We start from the raw sequence: 16443 nt of genomic DNA, 5'->3' as shown, positions 1-16443 counted from the left end.
CTCAATTGATACTATCTCCCTAGCCAATTTGTCCTTGATAGCCACCCATGCTGCTCTCCCGGCATCCAACTCCTAGGTACGCTAAACTAAGTCTCACGCGACTATTGCCTCCAACCTGGTGGTCAGCTCCTCCCGAGCCCTTTGTGCATCCACCAAGGCAACCTCACGTCCAGCCAAGACATACTCCGAGTTCCTCAAAGCGTACCTATCCTGCCTGGAGATGGCCACAACCAACTGGCACAAAGGCTAGGAGACACCTTAAATCCTCCATCACACTCCCCAAAGGCTAAAAACTGAACTGAATAACTCCCTGGTGTCATACAACTGCGCGGACCTGCACTGCCTTCCCTCAAACTCTGTTTGTTCCCAACCTCCAAATCCGTCTCCCTCTACGGCTTATAGCTTCCCCGCCAATGCTTAACTACAGGCTTCTTTCTCACAATACGGACAACCACAACACTTCCTGTGGTACTCTGTAGCTCAAAAATAAACTGGGGGTCTGGGGGCAACGCCCCCAGCGGGGTCGAGGGGCAGCGCCCCTCGCGGGGTCCTGGGGCAACGCCCCAGGTGCGCTCCCTGTCGCAGTACAGGGCGGGGTCGAGGGGCAGCGCCCCCACCGCCAACACCAATTTACAACCCTCAGAACCATACAAAAGTCCATGGCACACAGCATTTCAGTGATATTTTAAGATGCCAACAACCCTTCTTTTCCACTCTGAATTTCCAGTGTCCTGGCTTCAAACTCCAGCGAATCATTTTAAATCTGGTCGTCGTCGTTTTTTTTTTTTTGGCACTGTAATGTCCCCGATGGCACCCCGGCCATACAACCTCCCTGTACGGTCAACAACAGCATTGGCACCTCCGATCGTGCAGCCACCTTCCCAATCGTGTAGCCACCTTCCTATGCGGCCTACACCCCTCGACTATACAGCGGACCATGACGACGGAGCGGCTGCGCGGCTGTGCGGCTTTGCGGGGGTTTATGCTGGGTGTGCGGTTGATTCATGTCGCGGCAACAACCTTCGGTGGCTCCCACCGCACGATGGTGTCACCGTCAATGGTTCCACCGCACGGTGATGTCACCGTCGGCAGTTCCACCGCACGGTGGTGTCACCGCACGGTGGTGTCACCGCACGATGGTTCCACCGTCGGTGGTTTCACCGCACGGTGGTGTCACCATCGGTGATTCCACCGCACGGTGGTGTCACCGTCGATGGTTCCACCGCACGGTAGTGTCACCGTCCACCGCACGGTGGTGTCACCTTGGTGGTTTCACCGCACGGTGGTGTCACCTTGGTCCCACCGTACGGTGGCCATTTTCCCTTTTTCTTTTTCTCTTTTTGACCGTACGGTCGCTGTCGTACGACCGTGCGATTTTTTTCAAAAAAAAAATTAAATTAAATTAAATTTCTTATCGTACGGTCGCCTGTCATACGACCGTACGTTTCTTTCTTTCTTTCTTTCAACCGTACGGCCCCGTATGGTGGTTTTTTTTTCACAAATTTTTTTTTTTTTAAAGTTGTCAAGAGAGTCTTCGGCTCGAGTCCCCTATCTCTGGGATCGTCCTTCATCCTTCTCGGTTTTCCTCGCCCAAAAGTCTCCTTTTGTCCCGTGCCTCTCAAGTCGCCTGTCTAGCCTCTTAGGTCCCCTTCCATCCTCTCAGGTCCCCCTTCGGGCTCTCGGGTGTCCGTCCGGCCTCTCGGGTTCCCTGCGCGCTTCGCGTGGTAGGGTTTCAATTTGGGCCTATTGGTGGCAAGTTTATTTTCCATGGCCATCCGAAGACCTGGAACCACAAATTCTACAGGGACCACGGTCTCCTTCCCGTACATAAGAAGAAGAAGAATAATAAAGATTTTGAAGACTGCAGTCTTCCACACAGGGTTCCAATCATTGCCAACACTCTTCATATTATCTACGTCGCCAGGGTTTGGGGCGTCTCCCTTCCAATATTCTTTGTATTCCGGCAGGTACACCTCTGTTGGTTGCTCTGGTTCCTCTACTTCGAGCCTATAGCTTTGGAACATTTCGTAATCCTCCATTTGCCAGTGGAAGAGCCCTTTAAGTGAGCATACCTCATCTTCAGAACATCCCTCCAATTCGAGCACCCCTTCACTGTTCGGCTCCATCGCATTCTTGCCCTTGCTTTCATCGGGGCCCCCTTCCCCTTTATTAGAGTCCTCTGAGTCCGAGTCTGAAGAGGCGAGCTCTTCGCCGACATCTTGGGTGTGTAGGTCAATGGTATATTTCCGCCCTCCCTTCTCCATGGAGAGTGTATTTTTCTTCCAGTTGTGGTTTACCCTCGCGTTGATCAACCACGCTCTCCCCAGGATGGTGTCATAGCCTTTCTTCTTCGAGGGAATAACCACGAAATCTAACAAGAATAGTTGCGTACCAATTGTCACTTGTTGGGCCATCAACAGGTCGAGTGGCTTAATGCCGTGTTGGTCTGCTCCCACCAGGTTGAATGTGGGTGGCCACAGGGTGGGCTTCCCCAGCCACTTCCATGTTTCTTCTGGTAGTACATTCACCCCAGATCTACCGTCCACAATGGTGTCCTTTAGAATGGTCCCACAGATACCCATTTCTACCACAGTTGGGTGTCTACCACTGCTCAAGGCTAGTAACATCGGGTCAGTCGAAGGGCTGACGGAAACCTCCACCTGTGGTGTACTCTTCGAAGCGGTGGCGGGAACCCCTACCTGTGGTGTACTCGATAATCCGGTGCTTTGCACATTGGTGAGGATGGCAATCCTCAATTGTGGCATAGAGTCTAGAAGGTCTTTTACCTTTATCGGCACCTCCATCTGCAAGATTTGCCCAATGATGTTATTTTCCGCATCCGTACGGGATGATGTACTCGCCACCTCGTTGTCCCGTCGTTTGGTCGTCATCTCACGTTCAATATTGGCCTTTGCCTCCCGTAATCTCTCCTTCTCCGTACAGGGGTCGGGATAAGTGGCTTTTTTGGTCTGGGCGCGAGTGATCGCCAGTACTTCTTTCTCACCAGTCTTCTCAGCCTTCTCAATGTTGAGGAGATTAACCCCTGCCTGCAGGCAATTTGCGTCCTCATAGTCGCCTGGCCCACACCAACGGCAAAGGTGCTGAAGGGTGGCTTCCTTCGTGCAATCACGAGCGAAGTGCCCCCACTGATTACAAGCCCTACATTGGATAATTGGCCGGCCCTTGGCGTCATACTGGATACAGCATCCGTTATTGTTATTGTTGCTATTCCTTCCGCCGCCGCGTCTGTTGTCCCAGTATCCTCCAGATGATGCCGTTGTGTTAGTATGTTGGCCGGTACCCACTGGTGCGGATGTTGTGGCCTGCTCCGTGAACAGCACCTGGGTCATTTGCGTACCTCGACTTCTCATGTTGTATGGGCACTCCTTGGTGGAGTGTCCCATCACTTGGCAAATCTCGCAGAATGCCTTCTTTTGGCAAGTACCCTTTGTGTGCCCTTCCTCTTTGCACTCAGTGCACCATATGTCCCCTTCGTTTCGACCAGTGCTTCTCATTATTTTGAATTCCTTTCTCATTCGCTCCATGTCTTTCTGGAGCGCTTGCACCCATTTGCCAACCTCGTCGTCGTTACTACTTTCCTCTGAAGAGTCATTGTCCTCGGATGAGGATTTATTACTTTTCTTCTTCTTTGATGTTTTGTGTTCGCTCTCCAGGTCCATCGCCCTATTATAAGCGTCGTCATATGACATCGGGGGTACAATTTTCATCTTCCTCCGTAGGGAGGATTTCAACCCTTCAACGAACCATCGTTTCTTCAATCCATCTGCGGGTTGGCTTTCCATTTTACCCAAGAGTTCTTTCAGCCTCCGACTGTATGCCCGTACTGTCTCCCTGGTACCTTGTTTGGTACTGTATATCTCCGTTACAATTTCATTGTCATCACGGAGCAACCGAAACTCCCCCGTGAATTCCTTCTGTAGATTGGCCCACGTGGCCACTTTTTGCTTGTCCACATCGGAGTACCAATCTATGGCAACTCCTCGTAACGTGGCTGGGAACTGTTGTACCCAATCATCCTGGTTTGTTACTCCGTTGGCGGACCAAATGGTTTCACATGTACGGCAGTGCCGTAAGGGGTCTTCCTTGCCCTCCCCTGTGAACTTTGGCAATTTTTGTTTGCTCGCCATCCCTCCGCTGGGTCTCGCTCCTCTAATTCCTTGTGTGCTTGTACCTGGCGATCCTCCGCATCCTACAACTGAACCTCCACTCGTGGGTCCTCCAGAAAAAGTTGCTGACACCGAACCAAACAAATTGCCTCCCGTAAGGTACCCTTGTGCTCCCTCGGCACCTTCGGTCGTACCGTCACCTTTCGGTGTCTCCCTCCGGTTGGTTGTCTCCCTCCGGTTGTCCTCTGAAATGGACAAATTCTTTAGCAAGTCTCTGGTAGCGTCGATCAGGTTTAGACTTCGCCTTGTTTGTTCCACCAACTCTTCGCGGCTTCTTACCCTACGGTGGTATTCTGGCGAACTGTAGAGTTCTCCTTCGGCACCCTCCGTGACTCCTTCTGGCAGCCCTACAACAGTGTAGACAGTGTAGTTCTCTCCGTCTATCTCTGCCTCCACAACCTCCGTGACACTTACTAGGTTCCCTTCGGGCAACCCCTCGGCCGGTCGTCCCTCGGCAAGCTGCCTTAGCCTACGCCTTCATTCTATCTGCTGTCTGAGATTCAACGCGGTTGGTGCCACTTCCCATTCGTCACTCTGTATCTTTTTATGTTTGTCCTTATTTAGTCTATTGGGCATAAGTCACTTCCATACACAGCAAACACACGCCATGTACACAAAAAAACTTTTATTATTTTTATTTTTTATTTTGCCTTTCGGCCACAATTTATATCAGCAGTGTGTCGGGATTATTACAAGGTTCAATTTCCTCCTGGCCTGGCACCATCTCGTTCCGTTACCTGTCGGCTATTCTCTTCGTAGCATTGCAGGATTTGTTGCTGTCGCTCTTCCTGGGCAATCTCCTCCAGGCAGGCTTGTTGTGCCAGCGATGCCTGTGCAAGCAACCGGGGGAGGTGGTTCATCAACCGGTTTACTACCGGGCTAACCTCCAGCGCTGTCCACATGGCACTTGGTGGGATTTCTGCCTCCGCCACTTCTCGTCGAACGTATGTCTGAATGGCTACCTAGAGCAAAATTGAAAATTCTCGCGTTGTAGTGTCTTCTCCTGTGTAAAGTTCTGTCCGTGCGTCGTCGGCCTCCAGGTTTACTTCACCAATGGGTAGGCCCATTGTGTCTGTGCGCCATCCGTGTCTTCCGTTCCCGAGTTCGTCTAGGCAGCGGCGCCAAATGTTTGCCCTCTCGGGTAAATGGTTAAATGCAAAAAGTAAATGCACAGAACATAATGGAAATATATTAAATAACCAGCCTTTGTATTAATTCCACAGTCCATGTACAATAAGTGCTTATAACATTACATCTGACACAACTCACATGATCCTACTTCGAAGAAAAGGTACACAATATATAACACCCGAAGGGGTACGACACAACCGTCGCGACTCCAACTACCTACCCATCGGCTAACTGACCGCCGTAACTCATTATTACCGACGACAACATAAACATAATATAACAACATAACATAATGATTATTCCTGTCAACAATGTCATCACAGTTCTGATATGAAATATGCAGCTACAGCTATCCCATAGCAGCGACCCTTACAATGTAAAATGACCAACTAATTGATGCAAAATATGATGAAGAACCTAGAAGTGATATGCCAATGGTATTGAAGCTGAGATGGCGAACTTATTCCACCATGGCCAGCAATTATGAAGCCCTCTAGATGCTAAATCGACCTTCCAAGGCTGCCGCCCTTGTTCTGGAAATGCAGACCAAAAATATTACCAAGCTCTCTCTTTCGTCTCAAGTCCGCAAATGAAAACCCTACAATACTCTACTCAAACACTGAATAAAACTCCTCCAAAGTCCACAATCAAGCAATGATTCGGCTGATATTTCACAGCCTCAATATTGCAAACCAATGAGAGATTTTGTTCCCAATGGCTGATTGAAGGCAGAAAACCCTTGTCTTCTCATCTGACTGCCTTACTATAAATAGTAAGGGTCCCTCTCCAGCATCCCCTGACTTACTATAAATAGTAAGTATGAGAAATTAAGCCCTGTAGCCCACACAAATGCCAAATCCAAAATTACCAACCTCTGGAGGAGAATAATTACCCATTCCCTGACCAAGTTTCTACCTCAAAGGACCCTCTATCTAACCATGTTAGCCTACGAGGGTCAAAATAATAGGCTAAACAATCCAAATAGGAACGAGCTAAAAGGAGACATTACAACCTGACATTTGAGAACCTTGGAGTCGTCCCATTTTATCACACAACTTAGCATTTGGAGAGTCTTTGTTCAAGAAAGGATAGAATACTTAGTATTTTATTCTATGTTGCATAGTGCATAAAAACACCATCAAAAAGGTGCCCATCTTTAAATATGGTTTAGTCAAATTCTATGTTCTTCCTCTAGCTTAGGTTTCCATTGTTGACTTCAGCAATTCTAGGTACTATTGAAGTAAAGAGTGGTTAGCACTTGTATTTGTATGCAACTATTCCAATGAGATAATGCTACATCAGTAGAGTGCATCTTCAAAGGAGCTTGGTCAAATTCTTTCTCTAGTTTAGGGTTCCATTATTGACCAGCCCAAGTATATGTAGGTACAAGTGAGAAGTAAATGACTTTTGTATTTGTATGTAAGTATTTGATGGTCCTAAATGACTATGGTTTGGTACCTAAGGGCTCATTGTTAACCTAGCAAAACTATTTATTTATAATTTCCCAATTCATTCTGCAGTAACAATCCTGCATTTGCTTTTAAACAATGTTTGGAAAAGCTATATGATAATTTTGTTATATCCATTATGCTCTCATACAATATCACTATGCACTAAAGAAAAATAAATAAAAGAATACCAAAACTGAAATTTACTCACATAAGGAATCAACATTTATAGAATTTATTCAAGGCATTTAGTACACTTATAATGTATACCTAATTGTTTGAGTTGACCAATTTAACTGCCAAATCTTAAATCCTTCAGAACTAAATTTTTATTTTATTTATACTAATATTCTAAAATGAATAGTTCAAGGTATTATTCTAACAAAATATACTACTTCACATGTTACCATGATCTAGTCAAAGTCTTAAGTTTCTTTCTATTCTGCTACAATTTCTCTAAATGCATCAAGCAATGCCAAGAGATAAATATAACAACTTTAAAGACAATTGCAACAAAAGTATCGTGTAATACTAATTTTTGTTTAATTAAAATTCATTCTTCACCTTAGTAAAATGAAAGTAATCATCTGAGGTTTCATTTTTCAATAACCAACAATGGTAAAAAGAAGACCAAAAAACATGTTAAAAAAAATACGTATAAGCAAATATAGTGGAGATGGATTAAACCTGTTCTCTCTTGTTATTTCACAATTTTAATTTCTATAATTGTTTTAGAGCAGTCAAAAATGACAGACAAAATAATTTACCTCCTCGCAGCTTCCTAAATAAGACTTCTCCACAACATCTAAGTAAGAGCGGGATGCTTGTTTTCCAGTTATCTGCAAAATATAAGATTGTGAAAAAGATAAATAGCAGTATATACTATATACAATACACCACTCAATAAATAGAAATAAGTAATTGGTACAAAGATGAGGTAAATATACCTCAATGGCAAGTTCCCAAATTTATAGTCACTTATTATAATAGCCAAATAATCCTAATCGCATTTGTTGAAAGACCTCATCCAGAAAAATGCTTGTATAAGATTTTCATTTGCTTATTTATAGTTTATTAAATTTAATACTTTCTTTTGGAAAGCCAGTAAGTCCTTATTGAAGTATATAAGAATAATTGTTTTGAAAAGGGTCAAAGTTTTTATACTAAATCAAAATATTTTGACATCGTCTAGCATCCATAGACCAGAGCACTAACGTTTTGTAAAAGAGGAAGAGAAGCCTTACCTAGGTGCTGCCTTGAATATGCTGAACTAAACCTATTACTGTAAAGTCCTACATGAGTAACAAGCTGTGGCGCTCCATTCTTTATCAAGCCTGATTGGTTGTTGACCATTGCCCAATGCATGATCCATCCAAGCATAGCGTCATTGAGTGTTATATTGTAATGTCCCGTTTCAGGATAACTATGAATATTGGGACAATTACTTCAACTTTCTAACTTACAATATCTGAATTTTGCAATGAACTTATGTAATGGAAATATGAATGCAATTATATAAGATATGACAATACTCAAATTCACTTGCTCTCTCTGATTTGTATAATTGAAAGCATGCTTAAGTGAATTGATGAATATTTGCACTAAGTGCAATAATTACTTGCTGTATCAAATATGACAAAGTAAACATGCAACGATATATAAGGTGATATTGCCTATGGCAATATGGATTGCTGTTTCTGATATAGTCACTTGAATCAAGCAATGTCTGATCTGTATTATCGCTTGAAGCGATATAACTGCTGTATCTGATATGAATATAATAACTTGCAATGATTATATGATATGCTGTGAAGCTGTGTCTGATTTGGCAATGGAACTATGCTGATAATGCTCCTCAATCACTAACAGTGATAGGAGATGATTGCTCTCTCTGATTATTAATTGAACTCCATGCAATGAGGGTTCTGTTTCTGATATATATTAATGACAGGAATATGCACACGATATTGGGCCTTCAGCCTTGCTCTCCTCAAGCTCTTCCAAACTGGAATAAAGGAACAAGATAAAATATATTCGACGTCCTTCAATGATTGATTCCGACATCCTTAAGTACCTTGAACTATCGAAGGGTTACATCCATTAGAAGGCAAAAGGCTTGTCTTTCCTTACTTCATGTCCCTCTCAAGAGACATATCTCTCTGCAAGAAATTGTATCCTTTCATAACATCTCATCACAATCCTTGGTGAATGTTTGTTAACACATAATCAAAATCAGATTTATCGAGTCTCCGTGCCTCTTCCTAACTAATTTATCGAGTCTTATCATAGAAATATCCAATGTTGATTATAGTCAATGGCTAATGATATGGGCTGTTATCTACCCAGTCATTTATCCTCTTAATCTGAAGTAATCAACTTCTCATATCTTCTCAGCGATAATATTATGGGGCCCGATTCCTCCTTGCTTGTATTGTTTCCTGTCCATAACTGCTTCCTCTGTAATGTCTAGTGTTCATGGTTTGGGATTCCATTGTTTGATTGTCCTTCGTTCCCTCCTTGATTATTATTATTATTACCATTATTATTTGGTAATGTCCTCGATTTTGACCTGGAATTGTTTGTGTTAGATTTTTGGAGAAAAATGGGGAAAATTATTTTATTTTATTAGTATATAAGTTGTCTCATTATATTTATTTAAAATCATACGTGAGATGCCTTTATATTTTATTAAATTAATAAAGTGACTAAAGTATAAAATAAAAATAATTAAAAAGTCACTTAAATAAAGTGTACCTACCCTCTTCTAGAAGGAATCTTATGGTGGGTTATGAAAAGAATAAATAGAAGAGGGAAATTGAGGGATGGGCATCAGTTGTCGGTTATTTCCTCTTAAGTTGAGTTGTGGAACCTGTTGTGCATATTGCACACACACCCTGTCCTGGATAGGGGGGACCCCATCATTTTTTGAAGTCTACCCGAGTGGGAGAGGGAGGGCCGTTGGGAAGTTCGGATCTTTCTTGAGTTTTTTTTAGTTTCTGTGTAATCTCATGATTATCCCGAGTCTAGGCGCCAAAGTGCTGAGAGGTGTTCTATGTAAAGAGTTTTCAAAGCAAGATTCGAACTTTTACCACCAGATGTAAATCACACATTCTTGCAAAAGGACCCAAAAATCATGAAGTAAGGGGCGCTAAAGCTCACATTTCTGCCTCATAAGACCCAAAATTCAAAACAATGAAGACATATCCTGCAAAACACACTCAAGGGCCGAAATTCAAAACAACCTTTAGTTACAATCTGTCAAAATCGGCCAAATAGACCAAAATGCGAATTGCAAAGTCGAAAATCTCCCAAAATAAGTATGTACAGCTACTGAAAATCTTCTGCCACCCGACACTCTGCATGACTCAGAAACACGCTTGTTTCTTACCCACCTGCTGTTAATTTTGAAAATTTGCAATTTGACTTTGAATATTCTAGGAAAACAACCTATAAATGGATTAACCATAGACCTAATGAACTTCCCCAACTAATAATTTTGCCCGACGTCCTAGTTAAACCCAAGAGTGGCCAACTGAAAATTTTCTTTTCAGAATTCAAAGACAAGTCAACCAAAATGAGAATTGTCCCCGCTGCCCTATTACTGCTGCATATACTAAGGAATCATACTGGGTTGGGAATGCGTGCCTACAGACAACATTTTGTACAGTTGGTTTCTCCTTGTATATAGTTAGTTTAGGCTTTTATTTCCTGTTTTTGAGTAGTTTTCTTTTTTGTTTTAGTTTAGATTTCCCATTTTTTGCTTTAGTTTGTTTTCTTTCCATAGTGTAGGTGTCCTTTCGGAAGGGGGTGTCTCCCTGTCAGTTTTGTAGGGGTATGTTTGCTTTTCCCAACATTGGTGTGCGAAGTCAGGATGTTTTCCGGTCTCATTTCTTGGATGCCGACTTTGGTAGAGCACCTAATTGACAGTTGCCCCCGTAGTCAATTCATTTGGTTTAAGACTTAGTCGTTCTAAAAATTTAGTTGCTTACTGCGTTTTGTCACCAACATTGTGATCGCCGCACCTTTAATGCTTAAAATCGCTTAAGTCTGTTGTTTTATCAAAGGGAAATCATTGCAAGTGAAAAATCTGAAGCTTTGCTTTAGCGACCACTATTATGCTCAATCCCACGTAGGCTTCATTGCTTACCAAACAAAGTGAAAAAGTGAAAACAAAGAAAAATCAAAAGAAAATAAATTGAAAAGCAAAGAAATATCAAATTGCTTGGCTTTGGGAGTGCAGACACCTCTGCCGGTATCCAAAAGAAAAGAAAATCTACCGGAAACAGAGCAAACTCTGTGAGCTTACAAGCGATAACCTCATTGAGGCTATAGATGCTCACTGGCAGCGAGGCAATATCTAGGTTGCTTTTGAAGTTAGAGTCGCCTTACGTAACTTGCCTTGACTGAACAATGATATTCCAACCTTCTTTAAGCTGGAATGAACTTCACTACACACGCTCGATTTTCAAAGTTGGTGACTTAATTCAGTTTGCAACCTCATTTTTACTTTGAATCTGTCTTTGTCATTTGGGTTGTTTTGTGGGGTATATACCAAAGATTCTGTGGTTTGATCCGAATAGTCATCCTTGAAATGTTCAGGAACATTTCCCAGCCGAGTCACCATTTGTTGTGTGTTATGCACACTTCACCCTTGATTCAAGGGACCCCCATCATTTTTTAAGTTTGCCGCATAAATGAGAGAGGGCCCAAAGGAAAATTAAAATGCCTTTCTAATCGCCTTGCCAAGGCCAAGAATACCCTGAAGTTGCAAAGCAAACCAAACCCTAGGCTTCGTGCAAATCATCCAAGGAGCCTAAAATTCACCCAATTAAGAACAAAAGCCCGAAGTTTACAAAAAAGTTTGTATACTTAAGTGAAAGGGATGTGATGAAGGAGGAAAATCACACAAATTCATGAAGGCCCGAATTTCACACAAATCGCCCCAAAACACTATAGGATGCCAATTATATTTCAAGGTTCAAATTGCACAATAGTTCATTAACCCAAAAATTTTCAAGCTCACAAAATCTCCTTCAAGCCCGAAAATGAACAAAGGCTTCAAGTTCACCATATCGGCTATTAAGCCGAAAATGGTAGAAAGAAGGCAACCTGAACAAAACCAAAGGTAAAATGGTGTAAAGCAATTGATCTGCCCGAAATTCACTCCTGAGGTTGGACGTTCAAACCAAATCTGAAACTTCGAATGAGTCCTCAAAACCCGAAAATCACTAAGATGAATGGTGAAACAGAGAGGTCGAAATTCGCGCATTTTCCTCCAATGGCCCGAAAATCATTGGGTGAAGGAAGTTCGAAATAAACAAAGAAATCATGCAACTTGAAGCAGAATCCAAGTTTGCTCAAAACTCTCAAGAAGCCCGACATTGCTTGGGCAAAGGAGATATAAATCGCGCGATTTCATCCCGACTTTCCTCCATTCGCCGAAAATCGCATCCAAATGGAAATGGCCGAATTTCATAGGGCTTGGGGCGATTATGAACAAAGTCATGTCTTTTAAGTTAAGTAGCCGATTTTTGTTAAAGAAGGTTCGCTCATTTGGTATCAGAGTCCCAAGTTTAATGACAAAAAGAGAGACATTTAAAAGATACATTTCACAAAGAGCTTCTCAAGCCCGAACTCCACCGAAACGAAACCAAACGTTAAATAAAATTTAATATTTGTTAAATTAATTTTTCAAATTGATTGATTAAAGGTGAAATTGATTGTTCGCAAGAAAACGACATCGGGAGGAGCTAAAGAGATGACTTAACACAAGATCAAAGCCAGGTGCTAGAAGCTGAAGAAGAAGATGCAGAGCAGGATCAAAGCGACGAAGCACGGGGAAGCATGCCACCAAACAACAAGTGAAAGTCCACCAGCCAGACTAAGGACGAAGAACATTCAGAATGCAACGAGTGCGTGCATTCTTAGAAATACACAACTGGAAGAAATTCCAGAAGAATCAGTTTAAAAAACTGAGTTGTTTTAATGTAAAGGACTACTTGTAGGCCCCATCTAATGAATTTAAAATGAGGGGACACAAGTCAATTATTCCCAACTACTAGGTGGACCGAGTTAAAGCCAAACAGTTGTAGGTAGTTGGAAATGTGGTTGGGGGGATAACTAAGAATTGAGTAGACATGGGTTAAAGCTGCTAGCTTCTGGAAGGCAGATCAGAGCCCTTGGATGCAGTCAGTCCTGGCCACCAGTTCAAATTGTAAATTCTATAAAGGGCAAAGGCCTTTCTTTTGTAAGGGATTAGAGAGCTAGATTATTGTTAGATGGTTAGATTTCAGTTAGAATAGGTTAGAGTTTTGTAGAAAGTTAGATTTTAGGAATAGCATAGAAATGCTGCAGAAATTGTTGTAAGGGCAGTCAAAATCAATATATAAACATTGAAGAATGTTGTTTGTTATTTTGGTTTTCTTCTATTTGCATGGTTTCCTTTAGCAATTTAGATAGATATTTTGGTGTGCAAGTATCTGATGGATTCGGGCTCATAACATTGAGGATATGTTGATTGTATATCCTTGTGTATGATTAGCCTGAGCCTTTAAATCGTGCTTAGTTCAATTGCAGGTGTCCGTCTGAGTTGTGCTAGAATTGGGTGCCCATCTGAGCTGTGCTAGAATTGGGTGCTTAGCCATGCTCCTGCAGACTGAAAATCTTCCAAGTCCCCTTGAAGATTGCACCATTCCTGCGAGGTTGCGAGTTATTCTGGCCAAGCAAGGATTGGTTATGTTGAATCCGTCTACCCGCATACTGGTCTTGTAAATCTTAGGTCTCTTAACCCTTCCCTTTTGCTTTTATTTGGCAATCTTAAAATGCAGACCAACTTGTTGCAAAACGTAAGTCCCCTTGTGCTCCCAGCAAAACACATCGACCGTTGAGTTATCCCGTAGTCAAGAACTGACATTTGGAACCTTGAGCTTGTCCCCTTTGATCGATTAAAAGCAGCATTAGGGCTTCCTTATACAAGAGAGAATAGGATACTCGGCATGATCATTCTATTCTGCGTTGGCCAGATAGAGTTGCAGCGATGCGATTTTAGCCACGTCAACAAGAATTACTAGTCCCCTATGTCGTTTCCAACTAGAAAGGCCGTACCCTTTGCTGGGAGGTAACGAAAATTTGGACTCATGCCATCTAAGAATAGTGTTTAACCCTACACAATCCCCAGTCGATCACACACTATAGGCTACCCCTAGCTAGTATGACCTCTGACTAGGTTGTATAATTGGATTAATGAACTGACCGATGCTCATAAATAGTAGCATCACCTTGGCCAAAAGTCTTTAATGCAATTGCAATCATGCTAATGCATGAAGTCAATGTTCATCACCCTACTCGGTTGCCTCTTGAACTTTTAGGTCTTAAGACTTTTGCAAGGAAGGTTTTATTCAGGGATGACGACTTGTCTTACAACTTGGTATCCAGTTACAACACGCGTATGATGCAAGAATCAAGTACAAACAATAGTTCTCTATTGAGTGCTATAGCTTGTTCACATTGGTTGTATTATCTACCTCTACTTGAGGTTAGGCCTTATTTCTTAAAGTCGTTTGAAGTATACAGCTTGTTGTTTAAGTAGGAAAAGATCTAACCCTCCTGGTTCACTACTTCATTCTTCTAGACTTGCATTAGTTACCTAGGCATGAAGGAAATTAGCTAGGCATATTACCATTAACCCTCATGTTTATGCTAGCTATGACATGCTCTATGTAAATGTGTGCCAACCTTGCTTTAGATGTTTAAATATAAGCAAATCTGCATTAATGGATCATGAAGAATTATGGTACTGCCTATAAAATCCTTCTTTATACTAAGGTAATTTCTATTCTTCTCTGACAGTGAGCAATTCACCCGCATAGGCTCAATTAATAGCTCAGAGAGCTTTTCTAAAGACAGCCTCTACCTCAATTCGGGTTCAGCCGTTGATTTAGTATTCATTTTTGAGCTCTCATAAGCTTCTCATTAATTCAATTAAAGAACAGAACAAAATTAAGAAGATATCACTAGTGTATCGCGACTATTGGCATTTCTGTACAAAATAATAATTCTCAGTTCTCATGCTACAAATTTCACCAAATTTTGAGTTAAGTTTCTACCTTAAGCATTCTACCCAATTATTTTCCTTGTTATATCTCTGCAAATCGAAAGAACCCAAACTAAAAAGGTTTGGTTCAATTTTAATTCATTGTTCTGCAATATGAAGCTACGGCTAGCTGAATAAATACAATGTATTTTCCATTACTAACTATTAGAGCTTCTTTTAAAACCTTCAGCTCAAACAAGAAATAGTTTGCTAGATTCAAAAATGCAAAAGTTCGTTCCTTTCATAATTAAATAGCATGGAAAGAATGACTTAGAACCATTCCAGTGTAGTGGAAAAATGACCTGTTTAAGTAGCAAAGAATGATTCGATGTGGTTCCTATGAGCAATTCCAACACCCACGATTCCTTTCAAGCATCCACAACTAACATAGTAGTAGTGCTTCTAAACCAAAGAAGTTCCAGCTCAAGTTGCAGAGCAAGATATTAAATACAGCGTATATTTTTTTTTAAGGAATGAAAGAGTTCCAACATATTATGCAGCTGAAAAACTCCAAGCCATAATTATGTCCTTTCGGATTCGGAAGACCTCCTTTTTACATGACAAATGAAACGGTTGGTTTCATTTCAAGTTTATTTCCATTAATTTGAGTCTAATCTCATTCGAATTTGCCCAGCATGCCACAATTTCCGCCCAGCCACTAACATGGCTTCAATTTAAGTGGGTTGATTCTCTTACCAACCCGTTGTGTAATGTACCCTTCTTAGTGAACACCTAAGTTCAGAGGACTAACCTATCATTTGACCCTCATAGGCCAGTATGGTGGATTAGAGGGTCCATTTTGGGCACACATGAGAGGAGGTTATTGGCAGTGATTATTCTCTCCAGTTCATAGGTTGATTTGGTGGTGGCGATATTCAGGAGTTTACGACTTTGTTGAGACATGGACCAGCTAGGACTCGAACCTAGGACCTTCCATACGCTGCTGGAGTGCTCTACCACTGAGCTACTGGCCCCTCTTGGACCAGTCCATCATCGGTCCGGGTGTGGCTTATTTCCAACACCAACAGACTTCATTTGCATGAACTTACTATTTATAGTAAGTCGGTGGGTTCATAGAGATGAACCTTACTAATTTTAGTAAGGCATTCCGATGGACAGGTTATTCGGTGGGTAAGCCAGCAATGTCAGTAGAATTGATAAATGCCATTTATTTTTGGAGTTATAATATTATAATTAATATTAAGGTAATACTTTAATAATAATTATTATTAGTGGTGAGTTAATAATGGCATATCATTAATATTATATTCACTATGTTTTGAAGGAGATATTAAATATTCTTCTAAGTCAATATGATTATTTATTAATGATTGAGCGCCCACTTGTGAGACATATATTAAACATTTAATGTTTGATATAATTTAAAATTATAAAATAGGCCAATTGTTGGAAACCGAGCCATGTCAAGGAGGGTATAAATAGCAACTCAAAAAGCATTGTATTTCATTCTATGTTATTTGCTTTCGTTGCTTGTGGAATTTGGAGAGAAAACCAGTGTTTTTCTGCCATTATCACTTTGGAGAGCATAGCTGCTTCGAAGTTGTGCATTCTGAGGTTGTGAGAT

At 41.7% G+C, this 16443-nt stretch overlaps 1 protein-coding gene across 5 annotated transcripts in view; it reads right to left on the bottom strand.

The window, feature by feature from the left end:
• The window catches only part of LOC131065177 (phosphate transporter PHO1 homolog 10), a 313132-nt gene that overhangs the window by 259209 nt on the left and 37480 nt on the right, over positions 1–16443 (bottom strand). For all 5 annotated transcript variants that reach the window (XM_057999616.2, XM_057999617.2, XM_057999619.2 and 2 more), the window contains exon 5: positions 7534–7605. In XM_057999616.2, the coding sequence (XP_057855599.2) occupies positions 7534–7605 (72 nt within the window). The remainder of the gene's footprint in view (positions 1–7533; positions 7606–16443) is intronic.

Source organism: Cryptomeria japonica, chromosome 10, assembly GCF_030272615.1.
Source record: "Cryptomeria japonica chromosome 10, Sugi_1.0, whole genome shotgun sequence".
NCBI lineage: Eukaryota > Viridiplantae > Streptophyta > Pinopsida > Cupressales > Cupressaceae > Cryptomeria > Cryptomeria japonica.
Note: the sequence above shows the minus strand (reverse complement) of the source record. Positions and strands in the feature narration are given on the sequence as shown.